This window comes from Xenopus laevis, chromosome 3L (genome assembly GCF_017654675.1).
Source record: "Xenopus laevis strain J_2021 chromosome 3L, Xenopus_laevis_v10.1, whole genome shotgun sequence".
Classification (NCBI taxonomy): domain Eukaryota; kingdom Metazoa; phylum Chordata; class Amphibia; order Anura; family Pipidae; genus Xenopus; species Xenopus laevis.
In genome coordinates, this window is record NC_054375.1 from 76,015,523 (window position 1) to 76,038,016 (window position 22,494).

The following is a 22,494-nucleotide window of genomic DNA, read 5'->3' on the forward strand; positions in this document are numbered from 1 at the left end:
AGAATTCTGTCTGCGAGTACTAAAGCAGACTCCCAAACCAGGGCTTTTGTCTACTGTCACTGAAATTTTGAAGGGGGTGAAAGTTATTAGAAATAAACCGGCAATACAACTACTAATCCTGGCAGGTTTTATAGACATGGCAGGTTTTATAGACATAGTTCAGGGAAGCAAGTTGTTCTGGCTTTATTTATATGTAACAATATACTTATTAAAATATATATGGGAAAAATTTACTATTGGAAATAATCAGGGCAATTTAAACTGGTTTTCTCTACCATTTCCCTTTTCTCATATTTATCAACAAGTGAAAATAGAAGGGAAAATGTTGGTTATAGTTAAGGGTAGTGCTCCTCTTTGTTCTTGTACTGTATGTATGTGTATACACACACAGGATCAGTTATCCAGAAAGCTTGCATTATGGGAAGGCCATATATAGAAATCCAATGTGTTGTCTTTATTGTTTTTCAATGTATAAAAAATATGCTGTCTGTCTCCCTTGCAACCTACAGAGAGAGTATGTGAGCTTAATGCAAGGCTAAAGTGAGCACAAATACAGTAGTTGTTAATAGGATTTGACTTACAAGAATTACATGGGTTTATTAGTCTCCAAGACTCCAGACTCAAAGCTTTCCTCTAAAGCATGAACTGGTATTGCATTTGGTATGTGGTTACTGAGATCCCATACTGCTGTATGAAATTGCTACTGGGAGAATATATTGGCCGTTATGCGCTGCACAGTATTTTCTGTTAATGTGGTATCAGCCTCTCTATATGGCATACACAATGGTATTCCTGATTGATATATTGTAGGCCATATATAGAACTGGAAGGCTATATCCTTGATGATGCTTGAGCACTGTAAATGTATACCTCTCCTGATGGGCCAATAGGAACACCATGTGATTCAGTCATTTTTCCCTGGGCCAGGGAAATCCAATCAGATCAACACAATGAAACCCACCATTTGCATGGCCAAATTGTACAAGGTGATCTCTCCAAATGAACTCCCCATATATGGTAGAGTTGTATGTTTCATAGATTAAAAAGCAGTCCAGTTTTTTTTTTTGTCAGTTCAACTAATCTGGTCACTATTGCATTATGAGAATCTAGGAAGTCTCCCAATCCTCACACTAAAAGAATAACTTGCGGGATGAGGTACCCTTCCTGTTGGAAGTTGTTGGATGCTTCCCTTGTTGTCTGACCTATCCAGAAAGATGAGCAGTAGCAGCTTTGTGCACCTCTATGAAGTCTTTTGGAAATATTATTCATTTAAGGTTTTCATACAAGTTTTATTTATAGTATAGTGTCATAATAATCTAATTAAAACAATCACCTATTCGATACTGTAAATGTAGCTCACGTGTTTAGTGTTGAGTGTAAAATGCATCTTTGTCTGAGATCACAGCCTGCAGCTTGATAGGACATTTATGTACGAAAGCATGGGAGTAAGCAATAAACAAAAGCATATGATTGTAGTAGTCTTTTTCCTTTACTTATATTCTCAAGCAGTAGAGCAACAAGTAGTGAATTAGATAAAAATCATTGATCATGGCTCAGTTTCTGCTTTATAGACAGATATAGTTATATCTCTGGAACAAAGCAGAAACACCATTCATTGTACAAATAGTAAAAACATTTTTTTTATTTTTTAAAACATTTCCTACATCACTTTTATAAGACTTTTTAAAAAATATAATTGCTTGTAGAGGATAGAAGGTCTGATAGAGTGGAGGACTGGGATGTGTATTGTTCTTGTGACGTCTTCACATTTCTTATATTTGGAAATTAGTATGCAGGATATCATAGACCAGACGGAATGAATTTTGCCTGTGATTATAGTATGGTTTGTTAGTATAGTATGGTACAAAAACCCAACAAATATATAAATATAGTTCTTATAAAGGGTCTACCAAAGCCACACACAGCAACATTTGAAGGACCAGGATGAAAGACTAAAAAAACTTGGTAGAAGGGGAACTGGAGTGGGCCCATAAGAAATCTGTTTTTTTTTTTTGGTTTTTTTTAAATGTATTGTTCTGCCATATATTATCAGAAATAATTGGGGTATCTAAAGCAGTATATGTAACAATTAATATTTTCATCAAACTGCCATGTGTGTGAACTTGGTCATTTAGGTTTTAAGTATCTGCAACCTCCTGATATCTGTTTATACATTTGGGGGCATAAGCATTAATGCTAGAGACAAACATCACCTGTCGATGTTGCCCATAGCAGCCAATCAGCATTAGATTCGAGCAGTCATCTTCAAGTTAGAAATCAGAAGCGTAGATATGATTGGTTGTTATGTTTGTCTCCATTGTTAATAAATATGCTCCTCATTGTAATGATAATGGGGTTTTTTAGGGTAATCATTGCTCAAATTTTATGTTGTATTATTCTAGCCAGAACTCAGAGCCTAACCATGTAACCTCTGGAAGAAAGGCTCTGTAGCTAAAATATAAATGTCAAAGGTCCTATCTTATTCTTTTTTGCTTTATGAGGCTGTAATATCTGTCCAATGTATCTGTTTCTTCAAACCAGCTATCTATTAAAAGGGATGGAAGAGAAGGTTAGGCTGGCAGAAAAATTAAACATATCCTTCGTTCAAACTTCATAACCAATTTAAAACAGAGCCGGAGATGCTGTAAATCCTGGCAGGTCTCCCTATTTAGTTGTATTTCTGCCACATAAACAGATTCTTCAGCTTCACTGTGTAATGCAGTACTGAAAAAATGTTGTGTTCATTTGCATTTTATTGTTTGGCATTTGCCAGTAAATATCATTTATTTTTATAACACAGGACATTTTACAGAGAAACCACTTCTCTGTGCAGTCTAATTTCCAAACTTTACTCACGAGTCTGTGATCAGTTTCAGCAGGAGCCATTTATTCATAGAGTATGATTATTTGAATTCTATATATGTGTATGAGTATAATTATAGTTGTCAAATCCACACAGATCACTGACATTTAGAGGCCTATTTTATAGAATTCGAATTTGTGGAGTTTTAGAAGTTTTTTTTCAACCATGACTTAACTCTCATTTTAAAAAAAGCACAAATGTCTACTTATTTATTAAAATATCCAAATATAAAAAGCATGAATGAATAAAAAACACATAATCTAAATTCGAAAACCTCAAAATCCTTGTTTTCGTAAGAATTTTCATGCAATTTACAAGCAAAGCTTTTCCATGGAATTGTTTTGCATTCAAGCTTTTGGTGTTTTTTACACCTAATAGATATAAATAATAAGAAAAAATAAAATTTTGTGGTTTAGAGTAATTATTTAAATACACAATTTCTAGTGCTAAAAAGTTTGATTTTGGGAAATGAAAAAAATACAAATTTCAAACCATTTTTAGGTACTCCAAGCTAGATGCTCATTAGAAATTTTACTTAATATGGCCCAAATCTAGGCATTGGGTCTCTAGGCCAGTAATGACAACAACTAGACAAAATAGCCAAAGAGATAGAAAGGTTGATGAGAATTATGAAGGTACATGTGACAACATATACAAAAGGAAAGGTACCTCATAAAAGAAAAAGTAAAAGTATAATCCCTGGGGGTGGCAAAATGTTAGGCATACATTAATGATAAATAATTGTTTATCTGATACCCTGGACCGTTGCAGTTTGTTTCCTGGTCACTTTTGTGCTTTTTGAGTACCTGTTTCCCATTTTTGTGGTTGAAATAATGCGTAGGTTTTTTTTATTCTTTTGTACATGGCTCAAGACATAATAATATTATTATTTGACCAATTTAAAATATTAAAACCATGGGACAAAATTAAATCTGGCCGAATAGGAAAACTGGAAGATTACAGTACCCTATTTTCTACGTATAACAGGAACCATGGGATAAAGGGTCCCCCCTACCCAAAAGCAGGACACTGCAGTGACAGAATTGCAGACCCTCTCCTTTTACCCCCACACGCAGCCAACAGTGCTCAGTTTTTACATGAGGTTAGGACTGACCTCTAGGTAGGCCCTACACAAGGACTACATTGGTTGGTGGTTAGCACTGTCAACTGAGGTGAGACTTGAGCTGGCACCTTAGTCTGTGCTCTCGTGTCAATCCCCTCCATATGACATCCCTTCTACTCACCATGGGATATACTCCTCTCCTTCCAGAATAATATCAGCCCGAGACTGATATTGGAGGAACTGGGAAATGCCTGTTTGGTGGGACATGTGCTCAGTACCAGTACTCTCCATCTGTAAGTGGGAAACCCCACTGGCTTCGGTCCCTGGCATGTCTCCCTGCCTTCAGCTACTCAGTTTAGTGTGAATTTACGGGCGTACTTCGCTGACGTCACTGCACTGCTGTCTGTAGAGAGGAGTTCCCAGGTGTATGGCGACGTCATTTAAAGGGGTGGAACATGCTCTTCACTTCGGTAAACCAGCAACCTCCAGGATCTACTATAGGACATGGAATTGTTACTGGTCCTGGTGCATGCAAAGGGATCTTGGGTTCCGAGACTGACACATTCCCTCAATCTTAGAATTTCTCTAAGTGGGCTTGTCCAAGTGGCCCTCTCGATACTTTTTCAGGAACACTTGTGGGCAGATTTACTTAAAGGCGAAGTAGTCGTAGCTAGTGAAAATTGGCAGAAATCTCATCCGCAGGGATATCGCCAATTTACTAACAGGTGTAGACGACAATTCACTAGCGTAATAGATCGCCGATGATGCAGTTTTGCTCCCTATTGTCACTCAGTGGGAATGGTATTGACTCCGTTTCCTTTGCCACCTTAGACCAGGCAAACTGATAAAATGAAGCTTCATCCTCCTCAATCTTATTTCAATTACATCATATTCTGTATGCCGAAAACTCATAAAAGTTGTAAAAAACGCTGGCGTTTTTTCATTTTTTAAAGTGGGATTAGCTTCAAAAGTCTTAACTATAAATTGTGTTAACAATTTCTTTAACCAATTTGAGGGGCATGCCACATTTGTTTTAGGGTGGGCTCATGGACATTCTAGGATCTCTCTATTCTTTATTTTGCTTCCTTGGACTTGTGTAATAATAAGTAACCACTTCAAGCATTTTAACCAACATCTCTAATAAAGATGTCTATACAACCTATATGTACCCACCCTACTCAAATTGACCTTAGCGTAAGAGTACTAGCAAAGTTTTGAACACTAGCAAAAGATTGCTAAGAAATGCTTGCGCTGTTGAATTAACGCTAGCTAAACTTCTCCAGGAAGTGGCTGCTGAGACGCAACTTCACATTTTAGTGAATTAGCATAGTAATAATGAATTTACACTTGGCGAAGAGGCGTGAAGTGTGGCGGATCGTTTACTGGTGAATATTCGCCCTTTAGTAAATTTGCCTCTTGGCCTTTAATGAGTACATTCATACCTCCTTACAAGGGATCTTTCACGTTGCTCCCCCTTTCAAGCATCGAATCCTGCATTGAGGACCTCAAGCTGGTCATCAACACCCTCCTTGAACCACCATTCGAACCACTGGATTCGGTTGACCTCATGGAACAGAGTGTTCCAAGTGGCCATTTCGTCCATTTGCCGGATCTCAAAGCTGGGTGCTCTTTCTTGTTCATCGCCCCTCCTCATAATGCAGGAAGATAAAGCAGTGCTTCACACGGTATCTGGGTTCCTCCCCAAGCTGATGGTTCTGCAACAATCCACGGAATGAGAAGGAGGAAAAGCTACATTGCTTGGATTTGGTACGGGCACTCAAGATGTATGTTTCAGCAGGATTCAAATGACTCATATGTTTTACCACCACCCCTGAACTTTTTTTTGTGAACCTTCATTTCACCTTGCACGTGACAAGGGTGGAAGGTGAAATCCATGGCTATGCATTTAAAAGGGAGTGCTTAAACTGTATTTATTCATGAAGCAGTTTCTATCACATACACATGAGGGCTCAATCATGAATGCAAGAGAAAGTGCTAAAATGGACTTCAATTTCAGTAGACTGCTCAGTTATTTGTTAAGGCTTAGGCCTACTTAATGTATTTATAAATGAGCACTAAGGTTGTCCAAATGAAGAGGAACCGATCATTGCTTGTTTATTCCACCATGGTCACCTACAGTATTTGCAATGGGAAATAGCACAGTTTAATTGTTCCAGCAGAAAATAAAATTTAGCTAGAAGTATAATTCAATACTACAGTTTAAACAGGAACCATGATTCAGTGGGTACAAATTCATTTTGTGTGTATGCACAACTTGTGAACGGATCCCGGAACTAACACAGGCAGATGTTAATTTTAGAGCTCACTTGTATATGTATTCCCTGTACATCGTACTGTGCACACTAGTATAAACATCCTTTTTTCCTATTTTTTGCACTTGTCTTTGTAATTGAGCCCAATAAATAATGCATAGCATAAAGTAGTCATGAAGAAAAAGAAACCCTTTTTACCCATTTAACGAGTAACTGAGTGTACTTTGTAATATAACTGACTTCTTTATTTTCCCTCTCATTACTCTCAATCACCTCCTTAACATTACGGAAATCAGGTCATTCTGTGTTGCAGTTGTATTTCATATGTGCTCCCTTTGTTGGGGATTCTTTTATCCTTCTGAATTGGAAATCTAGAAATGTAAATAAACATGCAGAGATCTTATTACTACTTATGTTGGAGACGACTAAGCATAACAGTCTATATTGTGTTATGAATGTTGGCTAGTCTATTCTGAAATTCTTTAAACTTAGGTTAGTTTACTTACAATTTGACCCAGTCATAGAATGCCAAATACTGGCACTCCTGCTAAGGGTGGGTGTAAGGGGTTTTAGACTGAAACATTTTTTATGGGGTACTGTCACAACATAATTTTTTTTTGGTCTCATAATAAAGATTTTCCAATATAAACTACCATTTTTAATTATTTTTTATGAAAAAAATTAGTTTTTTCTTGTGCCTTTCCCATTATCTTTATTTATTTGCCTCTTACCTTTTTCTTATTAGAATGTAAAAAACATTTGGAAAAATAAGGATTTTAGTATACAGGGGGCGTTTCCGTTGGAGGGGGTGGGAATCCCTGGAGTTTTTGTTATGGCTCTTGTTTGGAATGCAATAATTTTGTTCAAATCAGTTTGTTATATAATGTATAATTCTGTAACTGCTTATTGACCATAAATATATTGAGAGCTTTGCAAGGTGAGGGAATTATAGTGTATTTCAGGTATAAGCAATACATAACCGTTTGGCTTAACAATTAAGGTGAACTTGCCAATAATACAATTTAATTCTGTTACTGGGCATCATGACTTTGTAACTCTTAAATTCACTATAAAGCAAAGCATCTCTTTCCTCTGCAAATGGCTTCTTTATTTAATTAACTGGATTTATACCTTTTCTTGCACTCGTCATTCTTTGAGCATCATGTTTTGAAAAACCACAAGGCCCTGTAATAGATTTTCATCTAATAAAATATTTTGTCGACAGAAGTTAAAAATCAGCTCATAGATGGTATGTAAATTAAAAAATAAAGTATAATGATATATGCATGAAAACCTTGTTTTCACAATGAAACATAATTCGGGCGTAACATAATATTGAAAATAAAAAACTTAACAAAGAAATCACTTTTTCTCAGATTAAATAGATTTGTTAGACTTCGAAATTTTGTATTTTGGAGATTTAGTTCACCAAAGAAAGGTCATTCCTGACAACAAATGGAGATTGGATTTGCCCACTTCAACATATTTTAAAATGTATTTTCTGATTCCCAAAATCATGGTCTTTTTTTAGAAGTATATATGTATATGGTATTATGTCTTTTTCTAATGACGTGAAACAGAGAAAGGCAATGTAAGCAATTGGAATAATAGTATAAAGAGTTTAATGAGTTAAAGAGTATAAAACAGTTTAATAGTAAAATATTCCAGTCAATCTTTCTCCTAGTTTGGGTGAGATTGTGCAATATTCCTCATAAAAGTTGTACACGTGTAATCTACCTAGAGCATAAGATCTAAGGGCTTATTTGGTGAATCTGTAACACATTTAAATAAAACATCAGCTGCACTGTCCAGATGCAAAAGCTCTTATTTAAGCGAGCATGTGCAAACTTTTGTTTTTAAGTTCCAACATCTGTTTTACTGAATATTCTAATCCAGTTACATGTGTAAAAGTTTCTAAGTAGTTAAATTCTTTGCTCAGAGTTAAAAGGATGAAACGAAACCACACCCTGTAAGAAAGCAAGTTTTTCATTTTCAGTGCTTGTGGTCCAAGTGAATTCAGAAGGTTTCTGTGTGTGTGCGAGTGTGTGAGTGTGCTGTGTTTGTGTTACACAGTCGGCAGCACTGTGCAGAGTGCACACATCACCAGCACACCAAGGGATATAGGAAACATATCAGCTAACTGGGAGAGGACTTTGGAAGTAAACTGAACTTTTCAGCCAAATGCAGACAGAAAAGTAAACTTCATGATCTTCTACAACATGTACTGAAATGAAAGCAGCTGACAGGCATTATGGACTTCACTTATAAAATCCTGAAAAGATGACAGAGGCTGTGAAAAAATGCTTGACCGCATGCATTGCAAGTACAGGACCCTTGATGCCACCTGGAATATAGATTCAAAAAATCTTTCTTCTAGTTTCTTTTTTTGTCTTCATTAGCAAATGAAGGATGGATTATGGCACTTATATGACCTTTTTACACAGCCACTTTACTATGGCATCATCATAGCCTACAGGTCATCCTTGAGTATGGTATATTTTTGGGACCGTCTTTATTCCTGAATATTATGAGACACCAGACCTAGTGCCACTATTGTCTTTGCTAGAGGCATGTATTATTAAAAATAATGGGTTGGAGACGCCGTTTCTGTCCCAGCCCTGCTGTTATAGGTCTGGCTGTGGCAGCATGTGTTTTCTATCAGAGTCTGATCCTTATTTGGAGGAGGGCATCCTGGAAATATGAGGAATATGCAAGTGACATAAAAGCAGCTGATTTAAATGAAGCCTCAAAAAGAGAGGATTGTGTCCTTGCTGCAATCAAGTTATACAGGAGATTGAAGGAGGTAAGCAATGAACGTATTAAGTCAAGGAGCGATTTATAAATAAAAATATAAGTAATACTATAAATATTGAGAATTGGTATAGCAATGTTTCCATATTGTTTTTGTTATATTGTTGTTGTAGTTGAGCTTAATTGTTAAAGTTGATTTCCAATTTCCCATAAACCATATGATCAATAGTGAGATTTGTCAGAATTGTTTCTAAACACTGATAATCCATCATAAATGTTCTAATTCCATTGTACTTTAAATACAAGTAGATTATATGCAATGTTAGTCATATTTGATTTCACGTACCAGGAATACAATACTTTGTTTATAAGTAGGTTTATAAGCAACAAACATTTGGAAGTGGAGGGGATTCCAGTAGTGGTTCTTGTCTTCACATTTGAAAAATGATTTGTGTTACACACACGCATACAGAATATAGTATTCTTTACCATTCTTTAGTATTCTTTATTCTCTAGCAGAAGATAGATACTTTGTGGCTTGTCCCTGTCTTCATTCTAGTTTAAGTTAGCAGGATAGATTGCCGGCGTAAAACAGCTTTTGTCATCTCTATAACTATTCAATGTTCTAAATATACTAACCCCTCTCTAGCTGCGTAGCAGAGCTGCATTTGGAATAGGAAGTTAACAACTTCATATTTTCCTCCAGTGGGTGGTAATGAAAATGACTGAAGTTTCCTTATTAGTCGGAGTTTTACTGACACATGGAAGCCTTAATACTAAACAGATTGCTTTGGATGTGAGCCATGCTGGGGCTGGTCCTTCTCCCTTTTTAGCCAAACAGTGTTTTTAGAGTTAATATCACTCGAAAATGTGAATGTACTTTTTTATAATTGTGTTGCTTTTTATATCTTCCCTGCCCCCACCACCAAAAGTTGTATAAGAACTCAAAACCTATTCTCTCCAGGATTTGCTGCACAGTCTTTAACAGAGATATTAGCTACTGTATTCACGTTTGTCCTTGTAGGATACACCATGAGTGTAGATTGCTTTGTTCAGAAAGAGTATTATGAACTATAATTGTAATTGTTTCATCATTTGCTTCAAAGTCAGAATTATTGCATTTATTATTACACAGGCATGTGCATTAGTGTGTAATGCATGGGATTGTTATATGAATCTTCAGAGTAATTTAAGTACAATAATTGCCTACCTAAAGTACAGTGTTACTATCATTTGTTGGGGAGCTGTGGGGAAGGGTCCCTCTGAGTGGAGCACTGAGACAGAGCTATATCCAGTAAGTGCTGAAATTGAGTTATCCAGGAAAGGAAATCATGGTAAGTAATTTGCTGGTCATGTGATTGCAAATTGGAGCTGGAAAAGAATGATAAATATGGGAAATAGCTTTACATCTACTATCAAGTAAAATGAAACATAATTCCAGATTAAAAATAATAAAATTAAGAAATAAATTACTCTTTCTCATTGTAAATGAGTAAATTGTCAAAACTTTGTATTTTGGAAATGTATTTCACCACAGAAAGGACTGTGCTTTTGCACAAAAAATGGGTTAGCAAGAGATAGAGCACAGAGGTATCAATCCCACTCACTGAAATGGTAGTTGTGCAACAGCAACCCTCCATGTTTGTTTGAGAACAAGAATAATCCTCATACAAGAAGCCAGCAGGGACCATGGCCTAGAAATCAAGAGGACTTGAACTGAAATTGTGTAGTTAGTAGTTAGGCAAAGTAGCAGTACGAATGGTGGGAGAAAAGAAAAAAAATTCAAAATTGTATGGATTCCAATTATTTTCATGCACAGTGAAGTCAAGTGAAAAAAGTTAAGTATATGCAACTGAAAATGAGTTTCATACGGGTTTGCACTGTGTTTCAGGGAGCATTCATGAAGTGGCACAATCCAGACATGGTGTCTGTTTTCAATAGACATTTTCTCATCTCTGGGGTATTTACCACTATATCTTGTAGGGATAAACACCATGATACAGTGAAATATTTGTGTAAGGAAGACAGCTAATGGAAATGTTTTGGAGGGCTTATCCTGTGGTGCTTTTATTTCACTTGCAGCAATAGAAGTTGGTAGCCCATCAGTGAAAATAAGGTAGATACATGGATCTTATGCAACAGGAAACAGGAAATGAAATTGAATTTCAGCCTACTTCCTTATGTCACTTGTCAACAGAACACTAAATACATTCCAGTAGCTTTATGCATAGTTTACTGAATATAACAATTTATTTTGAAGAAATCATATCTTATTTACAGGTAAATTAAAAAGAAAACCATTCACATATGTGCTATCTCATTTTCTATTGAGGCATTTCTTAATTCTGTATGTTTTGGGATGCTTTAGTATGCGACACAAATCACCTACATGTCTCCTGCAGCCCACCCCAAATGCAGGTCTTCCCCGCAGAAGTTCTTCTACTTGCAGGGCACAAAGTGCAAAAGAAATGGTGGTTTGCACCCGCCTTTCCCACTTCACACCGTGTCTGGGGGTAGATGTTAACCCCTGGTATCTCTTTGAAGGTATTTTACTAGATACTATTTACATATTTAGTAGTTTTCTTCTCTAATTTCTTGTGTTGGTGCACCAAAATATGTGGCTTTGATATTCTACTCGTTAAAATGCTATACAAGTCATAATATTGATAGGGCTGCATGGTGGTGCAGTGGTAAGCACCGTTGCCTTGCAGTGCTGGGGTCTTGGGTTTGATCCCAGCCAGGGCTCCATCTGCAAGATGTCCAAGAAATCTGGTTTCCTCCTGCATTCCAAAAAACATATACAGTAGTAGGCAGGTTTATTGGCTCATGATAAATTTAAACCTTTTTGGGGTAATTTAATATTGGCCGCTAATGCAAAAATTCTTCACACTTTTTTCACAATGCGAATAAATGTGCGCAAAGTCAACAACTTTGCCTTTGACAACACTTTGCCCCTTGCATGGCAGTAGGATAGTGATTGCAAATTTCAAAGTGTGCAGTGTATGTAATAAACTTCTTAATGAAAACGTTGTTACGTTTGCTTCAAAAGTTTATGCCTCTTTCAAGCTGGTGTTAAAGGTTCACAATCCACAACAAATGTTAGGCACCCCCAAGTGATTGTATTGACTTACCTGAAACCCCCGGCCGGTGCTCCTATCAGCAGAAAACTGCACCGGCCCGGCGTTATACCGGTGAGCACCACGAAGCACTCCTCTTCCGGCTTCTTCTTTCTTCAAATTTCCCGGGGCAAACGCATGTGCAGTTAAATTAAATAGCCTTCTTTTTAGTTAAAGTTCGGCTTTTCGTTCCACTGCGCATGCAAAGAAAGCTGAAGATGGAAGAGAAGCGATCCGTGGTGCTCACTGGTATAACCCCCGGGCCGGTGTAGTTTTCTGCTGAGAGGAGCACCGGCCCTGGGTTTCAGGTAAGTAAATACAATCACTTGAGGGTGCCTAACATTTGGCACCCCCAAGTGTATGAAGCCTTTCCTTCTCCTTTAAGATTCAAAATGCAATAAAAGCCTAATGAAGAATATTACAGTGCGGCATGCAATTTTGTATTTGCAAATTTGTTCACTTTGCAAATTTTATTACATTTCCCCCTTTTTGTGTATGTGATTAGGACCTTAGATTGTAAGCTCATTGGGCCAGGGACTGAAGTGAATGATGTATAATCTTTATAAAGGAATGCTGGTACTATATAAATAAAGGATAATAAAAATAAATGGCTACAATTGTAGCAGGGATTCTGCAAACCCCAAAAGGCAAAATGTTTTTATATAAATATATTTATCTGTAAAACGTATTATATCTTTCTTCTGTTTAACACTATGTAAATGATTAATAAAAGAAAATTCTTTGGTGGGTATGAGCCCTTATCCTTCAATGATGCAGAATGGTGAGCATTTTACAGTATATCATGCATTTGGCAGAAATACCCCACGGTCCTTAAGCAAATATATTTGTCATGAAGAAGAAAGCGTTTTCTGCAAATGTTAAGAGCAACATAAATTTATCAGAGCAAACTCCTGTGTGCACACTGCCCATTTATTGGGATGCACTCGGGCGTAATGCACCCATCTGCGCCCAAATGATTAATGTGCAGATCCCCCACACCTTACAGTGGAGCTTACATACATCTTTTCATTTTCTACAAACATTTCAGCATTTACCTAAATGAACTCTAGAATAAAAAACTGCATTCATTAAAAGAGAGAACTATTGCCTGTAATTTGAACTAATAATAGCATCTATGTACATAAGTGCTACACCTAATATACTAAAAAAAACATCAAAAAGCAAATGAATTGGGGGGGGTATAAACGGATGTTCTATTAAACAAAATACAAAAACGTTTTTTTTTATCATTGTGTGCACCATAGACATTAAGTTAAGTTGCTATGCGTATTACAGACATACAGTGCAATACACAAAGCAAACAAACCATTCAATCACAGAATAGGGCAGTGGCACAAATAACTGCAATTCAATTGCAGGGTTAGTCCTCGAAACCTGAGGCTATCTATTAGAACAATAATTACAGTTCATCAACAATAGTTACAATGTTCTTAATAGCAATGATACATATTACATTGATGATAAACAAACAACTTAAAGTGATACGTACTGACCTTTTTCTTACATCTATCATAACATTGTCTTTGAAGGCTATTTATACTTTTACATCATCTATCTGTGATTTTTTTATAAAATCGAACTTTTAAAAAATCACAATTTTTTTTAAATTTTTAAATGGATGGAAAAGTCTGAATGAGAAAATCTAGCATCTCAGACCTGTTGAGGTTGCATACAAGTCAAGTGAGAAGTCTCAATGATTTTTTGATGTGCTGGGTTTTCTGCAATACCCCAAAGTTTTCGGGCAAAAATCGTAGTTTTCACGTGAAAAATCCTGAAACTCAGATTTTTTACCACAAAGCAAATTTCGGAGTTTGTAGCAGAAAATATTGAGATAAAATCAGACTTTGATAAATAACCCCCTTAATATCTCATGGTATATGTGCACAGTTACCTTAATTAATCATTAATAGTATGAGTACAGTGTTTACCATACGAGACCAGAGATGGAAATTCCACTGATACCATTAGCACTTGCAAAAAATGTTTTCCTTATATACCTTGAGGATGAAAAAAATACTTCTTTACAGATATAAAACAGTGATATCCACAACAGGATAAGAACGCCGGGCAATATCTGGTTAAGACTGTGCTAACAACAGAAATTCACAGTTGAAGTTAATATTAAGTTAGTTGGAGTCATAGTTAGGGCCAATCTTCCCTTACTATCGAATGGGAGAAAGTGGGATGGGTGGATGCTAATTAAAAGGGGGTCCAGCATGAAACCTCTCGAAAACCCCTCATAAAGATACCCCTCCCAAAACACATTATCTGCAATGTGTAGTGGTAATTCAATGCCTATAATTAGAAAACCTAATAAACAGACCCTTATGTTGCTGCAAAATTAAGTATGAGCAGCTATTCCATTAACTATTATATTATTATTATTTGGATAATAAGTTGAGTGTTTACACTGTATCTAAAGTAAAACATATGGATAGACTAGCAGAATTGGGCATAAAAGGAATGAGGTAAAAACACAACTAAAACTGGTATAAACAATATTAAAAATATTTCATTTAAAAAGTGTTAATTCTTCTTTTATCCAATGAAGTCTTTTTTTCTCTTTATGTGTTTTTGGATTTGGACTTGTCAGATACAACAACAACAAGGCACTAGTATATCACAAACATAATTCTTGACTCAGATTACTCTACATCTTCCATAGGCTTCTCATTTGTAAGGGACTTTAAAACAGTGGTAAGTGCTCTGTATTGATGAAGGCATCCAATGAAACTCTGAGTACAATTGGCACAAACACAGGGGCAAAAACGCCAAGTTCATACCAGAAACACTTTAAGAGGGCATGCCAGTTCATTCAGCCTCAAAGTGAGATGGCTTTGCAATTCCTCAGTGGCACATTGCAGTGACTCTGTAAGTAATGACTACTTGCACATTTACCCAAAATGCTTATGGAAGTGTCTCTTGTGGGAAGGCAAGACCGCTGCCTTAAGCAAAAAGTGACAGTCCGCAAACATGTTTTAAAAAATAAATTATATCTTTTAATATATTCACAGGAAAGCATACACTTTATCAAATGCTTATCATTTGGACTCCAATTTGGAATACCACTTTCACATGAGGAGCCCTGGTGTATGCACCTGCTAATCAATATTTTTACAGTGCCATTTTGGTGCCATTGCATCTAATACAAGAGTCACTGGGTGCATACATGGCATCATATCATCATTGTAAAGAGACACAAGTGCATCAATTCTTATCTGTATAAGTCATTACATGCATTTTAAAATCCCAAATGAACCAGCTGTATCATGTTATTTTGATTTCTAGTACCTCTAGTCTAGTAAACATATTTCGACACTGTTATTTTGGATGCAATTCCATATAAACAGTGCTATTTACATGTTTACTATATACATATAAATGTACATTTTTGAAGCATTGTCATGCTGCATTTTTGTGGAGTATATAAATTATGATGTTTGTATACTTTTTCTGAGATGCCATTTGCATGTAGACTTTTGAGCACATTTTGTTTAAAAATCAGGTAGTGGTGTTGAATGATTTCACATAATCTCTAGTATTCATTTCAACCATACTCCAAAACATAGATTATACAGGTTTGGGATCTGTTATCAAGTAATTCTAATTTTCAAAAACTATTCCCATTTTCTCTATAATAATAAAACAGGACCTTGCATTTGATCCCAACTAAGATAGAATTAATCTTCATTGTTGCCAAAATAATCCTATTGGGTTAAATGTTTACATTCTTTTTTTGGTAAACTTAAGTTATGGAGATCCAAAGTATGAAAAGACCCCTTATCTAGAAAACGCCAGGTACCATATGTATGTGTCCATATTATGGAACTGCAGTTCTATCGTCCTCCAATGGCGAGTAACTTGGCCAGTAAATGACAGATTCTTTCTCTGCTCCTGAAACTTTTATAAAAATTCATGTTCAGTGTGAGAAGGCCTAAAATAGTTCACACATCCCACTACTTAGAAAAATGTACATCATAGCCAACTGAAATAGAAAGCTGCATCCTGCCGCTGGGAAAGAGACTGATCTCATTTTTAGTCAGCACAGTTTCTATAAACAATCCCAAAACTCGCAGAATAACAGAGTGGTGCTGGTGTTATGTAAAAGAATTTTACTCTTTCACAAGAGTAACACAGAAAACACTGTGCAGTATAGCTATTATCAGTTTTCTAAATAGGTTATTCTTATATATGAAAAATACATTATATATTCTTATAAGGTGTCCCTTATTATTGATTTCTTTATACTTAAATAGAGTGTTTCGATAATATTGCACTTGGTCACTTAGGACTTGTTTTAAATGTGGCAAATGTTCTACTGCCTATCTGAGCTGGTGTGTTAAATATATGTCTATAGAGCATAACCAACTGGTGATAGAAGAAAATGCAAATATATTAAAACTTCCACTCCAGGGGAACAATTGTTCCACCAATTGAATTCCTGTGTTATGCCTTATATACACCTCCCTTTTTGCTCCTTATACACAGACAAGTGCAGTATGTATTTTTGTGTGTGGCACAGGGCAGGCCAAATCTGAAATAAGCCAATTAAATTAGCCAGAATTTGAGTTCATATCCCATACACAAAATTTTTCTAAACTTTTAAGCTGTACTATTGGTGCTCATGATAACTGCATGTGAAAAATGTGTTGCACCCACATAGGGCTATTAAAAAAAACGAAATCCTAAAAAATGAATATGGCAAGAAATGTAACATTTTATATTCTGAACGTATTCCACTCCGTGTCAGTAACACACACACATATTCAGAGGGGGTCATTTATAAAGTTTGCGCAGAGCATATTTATTTGCAAATGGTTGTATTGCCTATGGTTTTTCCTGAATGCTGAAATGTTGCACTGCCGTGACCATCTTTGCGTTTTTTGCAAATTTGAATTGCGCACAAAAATTTGCAAATGGCTCACAAATGAGACAGGTGTTTGCGTGAGTGGAACCACTGTGCAAGGTTGTTGGCACGACAATAGTGGTGACAGTAAACTATATTTGCAATTTACAAAACTGTTTTGCAAATACCTCCACCAAAGTTGTGACATAACTCTAATACAGAAATATACTATTTGCAATTTGTGATTATGACCTATTGAAAAAGCTCTTATGGACACAGAGCAAATAAAAATTCGCAATTCTGTTTGCACATTAAATACGCCACTCATCCAGCTCTATAAATATAACCACGAGCAGGTCACATATGTTCACTGTGCAAACTATTGACAAATTTTATAAATAGACCCAAGTGTGCTCTGGGCAGTTGTTGAGAAGGTAACCTTAGGGTCAATACAAATCATCAAGAAGAAAAAAAGGTTTGTCTGTGATAGAAGTTGATGCTACAGGGCTGTTTATTAACATCTGATACAAATTCCCATGTAACCAGAAACATAATTATTTACTAATTAGCCTTTATTGTGACTTATATATTCTATATACTGTACAGTATATTTTGTGTGCTCAGGTAACTGACAGCAGCACTGACTAAATGCTGTATACAGGAAAAAATAAGATGGCGAGCTACTTAATGGGGGAATATTTGGAGGTTTAGGTTTTCACTGCTAAAGGAATGTGGTTGCCTTGGGCTTGGACAGAACCCCGAAACATAATGTGCAACCATTCTACCTTTCTTCTTTATTAAGCATTAGTTCTGTTTTAATAGTGCCTGAACTTCTTATTTAAGTACATATATAGCAACCAATAAAATTGTTCCTATTAACGCTTTTGGTGACTATACATAAAGTAATCTTTGCACAACCTATTGGATAACCACATTAATGGGGAAATAAGTCACAGCAGGTTTAAAGTGGGGTTGAAATAACCAGCCATACACCTTTTAAACTATTAAAACTTCACTCATTCTGATCTACTGCACCCCACCCTGCAGATTCCTTCAAAGTGAATATTTATGAGCAAATTGCCAATCCCCTAACGGTAACCTACGGCGGTATCTATGCAATACCTTGTTGCAACCACATGCTGAAACAACAAGTGTCATAATCTGCATTTACTGGTCACCAATTTGAAAGCAAATATCTTACTGGTTGCTGTGGATACTGCATCTAGACAATATCCAAGACTTTTCAAACATATAGGGGGAATAAAGGTTTTTAGGTCTGATATACTAAGGTTTTCAATAAGGAAGTTTGACAGTTAGGTTATGATTAATGCAGCACCTCAGTTAGATGGCATCTTTTTCTCTGTGTAGGAGCAATAAGTTGTGCATACATCATTTTAATATAATAAATGCTACATTTCATTTTTAGTGTGGAGAGAGCATACAACACGACTTGATATCTAGGCCTACAAGAAGGATCTTCTTATATGTGCACCCATCTCATGGATCCAAGGAACAGATTGTTTACAAAGATATCCTAAGTCCATTTGGAAGTATAGTCCTTTCAGAAGATATTAAGGATGTTAAAGCAGGTGTGAAAGGGACTATAAACCAAGGTAAGAATGGAACAGTACTATCATTTTTTTAAATGTGTTTATCACTGAAATACAGTATAATGCAGAATGCTATCTTTCCCAAATTATACTGAAACATTATTTAGTGACTTGGTTTATTAAACCTTCCTTTCATTTTCTCTTTTACATGTACAAAGACAAGAAAACTGTTTAATAGTATTACTATTGCATGCATTTTTGGCATTGCTATAAAGGCATTTCTAGTTCTCGTTATTTCTACAAAAACATATTCCCTGTGCCATATTCCACCCTGTATTTCCACCCAAAGCCATCCTGCAAATGTTGTGTGATAATCCCATAACTATAAAGTGACTCGTGAAAATAGAATAGGAAAGGGCCAAAAGGACCAGAACTGGGAAAGAGCAGGGATAGAACATACAGGCAACTAATAATCAGATATTTCCATAAAAATGCAATTTATGCTATGTATAGTAAGTCATGTTTACCAAATAGCAATCTATGGTAGAGTACATATATATCATTCTGTACATATAAATCTGTACATAGATGTGTTGGTTGCTGGTATATTACTCTGTTTGATTTTCTCATGCTATTTCTTATAGACACACATCACTATACAAATGGCATTAGTCAGTTTTCAGTGATACCATAACACAGTAACCTGACATTCCCTATACCACATGCCTCTATTTTTATCCATAATATTATCCCTTATTAACATTGGATGGATTGGTCCTTAGGGCACAAAGGTTTGCATTTTGTTTAAATAATGGTTAAAACCACCAAATTCCCACTTCTTTCTTAATTGCCAATTGTAACAGTAACTTTTTTTTTTTGTGCTGAGATTTTTATCCCTTGAATCGCCCCTGATTTTAAAGACTGATCAATTATTTTTTTAGTATTTCAATGATCTCTTTTCTTAATGTCTGCTCTATTTTTGTAACAAATAGTTTGGTATGGAATGTACAAGAATACTAGGCATTATCACTTAATTATGACATTAAGTCAATAAATCTCACGGGGGATTGTAAACTAAGAAGAAATGTAAAATGCAGTATCTTAATCATTTTTATAAAGGGAAAGCAATATACACCTAAATGTAAAAACTGAACAGTTTTCCTTGTAACCAAAAAGGGCAACTATAAAACTTAATTTTAAAGGAACATTTCAGTGTAAAAATAAAAACTGGGTAAATAGATAGGATGTGCAAAATAAAAAAAAGTTTCTAATATAGTTAGTTAACCAAAAATGTAATATATAAAGGCTGGGGTAACTGGATGTCTAACATAACAGAACACTACTTCCTGCTTTTCAGCTCTCTAACTCTGAGTTAGTCAGTGATTTGAAGGGGGACACATGGGACACTGTTCTGTGAGTTTGCAATTGATCCTCAGCATTCAGCTCAGATTGAAAAGCAAACAGTTATGACACATGTTGCCCCCCTAAAGTCACTGATTGGTTACCGTCTGGTAACCAATCAGTGGAAACCAAGAGAGCTGCTGAGCAGGAAGTAGTGTTCTGGCTATTATGTTACACATCCAGTCACTCCAGTCTTTATACATTACATTTTTGGCTAACTAACTATATTGGAAACATTTTTTTATTTTGTACAGCCTATCTATTTACCCAGTTTTTACTTTTATACTGAACTATTCCTTTAAAGCTGAAACTCAGCAGCCATACAAATGCTGGTTATACAGTCAATTTTTTTTATACAATTTCTATTAATTATTTTTTTGTATACAAGCTCAATAAGCACTGAATATTTAATTTATAGGATATTCATGAGCCTTGTGAATTATATAATGAATAAAGTACCCCCTCTTGTAAATTATAAGTATATTATAAGTTACCAAGGAGTTTCATGACCATATAAAAATACAAAGGCCAAGTGTTTTTATACAGGTCATGGAACTCCGATGTAACTTCTAATATCCTCATATTTTGCAACAGGGGGTACTTTATTTATTTAATACACAAGTTTCAGTGAGTCATGTGACAGAAATTACATCAGAACTCACCGTTTATAACTGATGACATCAGAACTCACCGTTTATAAGGATATAATTTAGAAGATATTTATGGCTTTTGTGTATTATAAGGATATATTTCAAAGATATTCATGGTTTTAGTGTGTTATATATATCTTACCTCAAACTTGATGCTACATGGCTGTTTATTTAATGCATTTACTACCGTTCCACAAAAAACAGTGTAAATCCAGTCAGTTTATTTTATGTGGTTTAATATGCTGAGAAAATTAAATATTTTGAATATTACCATACATATCAGTTGCCACTTTGTTTCCAATATTTGTAGTGTTTGTCAATCTGTCTTTCAATGTCTAAAGAATATGTCAATGACAGAAGGGTCTAGTCACCTTCATAAATTTGCTTGTTAATTTGCATTAAACACTACTGTAATAATTCTCAGTGACATATGCATCTTCTGTAGTTTAGAAGCTAATAACCATGTCAAATTAGAGGCAGAAAGCAACTATTATCTTGTGATCCCATGAGGCTTTCATTTTAAAATCAGCTTGCATTGGAGAAATTCCAGCTCTTTTACTAAGTACTTATATGGAGAAAAAAAACACCAATTTTTATTTTCACCTTTTAACAACGAAGTCTAGATTTAGGCTGTAGACATTTCAAATTTTATTTACGATGGATCATTTATTGCTAGCTTATATTATGCACGGTAATGCTTACATTTGCTTTAAGAGCTTAAAAACGCCCCATTAAAGCCATTTTAACTGAGCTTCCTTTGGAATATACTGCCTGGTCCTATACCAGTGCCAAAGCAGCAGAGGAAATAAATGTAACTGTTGTAGCTTATTTTTTATCATTAAAGTTTTTAGATGACTAAATGACTATTTAATGCAGGATGCCACTGAAACAATTGCCGATCATATTCCACTTGTCATTGCACTATAGTTACACCTCAAACTGTATGATCTCTAAGAGTAATTAAGTTATTTTTTGGGTTTGGTCCTCCCTGCCACTTACTCTTTTCCATTTCAACAACTCAACATATCCCAGACTAGTGCTTGATCTTAAAACATTTCTCACAAAACCTTGTGCAGGCCAGCCCTGAGTAGAAAAAGTACACTGGTTCACTTCAGACTTCAGACACTTCATCATTGAAACGTCAGACAATGAATGCAATAAATACATGCAGAACGCACATAAGGACACAGAGCTTAAGTGCTTATGTGGTAAAAGACACAGAAGGAAGGAGGTCCCTGCCTGGTAGAGGAAGTGGGTGGGTGGCTAACATAGAGGCACAAATTGTATGGGGAAAAGTAAAAGCATTGTCCAATGGATACCAGGATTAGACCAACGCTCTAGTGCTTAAAAAGGTAGACTCTTAGTTTTTTCTTGAAGAGCTTGAGAGAGCACACCTTACAAAGGAATTCAGGGATGGAATTCCAGAGGTAAGGAGCAGCAAGTTAGAAAGGTTTGCGAAGAGAGGTGGCAGTCAATGTGGATGGTGTGAAAAGAAGGTGGCTCTGAGATGAGCAGAGAAGAAGGCCAGAAATGTACAGTGAGACAAGTGAAGAAAAGTAAAGTGAAGCAGAGGAGTAAAGGGCTTTGAATGTTAGCAAAAGTATTTTATATGCTATCCTTTGCTTAACAGGCAGCCATGCTAAGGATTATAGTTGGGGTTGGACTGGTTCCCTCTTGGGAGAGAACAGGAGAATCCTGGTAGCAGAGTTTAAGATTGATTGGAGGGGAGAGAGGTGAGAGTCAGAAAGACCAGTTAGTCGGAGATTGCAATAGTATAAACGGGATAGGATAAGGTCATGGATTAGTGTTTGGCTGGGCATATTTTGGCTATATTGCAAAGGAAGATGCTGCAGGTTTTGGTAAAAGTATTAATATGACTAGAGAAGGAGAGAGACTGGTTGAAAATGACCCAGCATGCTGAATTAACAGGGGTAATGGTCATGCCATTAATAGTAATGGT

At 35.9% G+C, this 22,494-nt stretch overlaps 1 protein-coding gene across 1 annotated transcript in view; it reads left to right on the forward strand.

Moving 5' to 3' along the window:
• Positions 1-8,228: 8,228 nt before the first annotated feature.
• LOC108710266 (cadherin-like and PC-esterase domain-containing protein 1) overlaps positions 8,229-22,494 on the forward strand; it is a 146,933-nt gene continuing 132,667 nt past the window's right edge. Inside the window, exons 1-2 of the mRNA XM_041586404.1 lie at positions 8,229-9,002; positions 18,360-18,546. Of these exons, the coding sequence (XP_041442338.1) occupies positions 8,787-9,002; positions 18,360-18,546 (403 nt within the window). The 5' untranslated portion in view covers positions 8,229-8,786. The remainder of the gene's footprint in view (positions 9,003-18,359; positions 18,547-22,494) is intronic.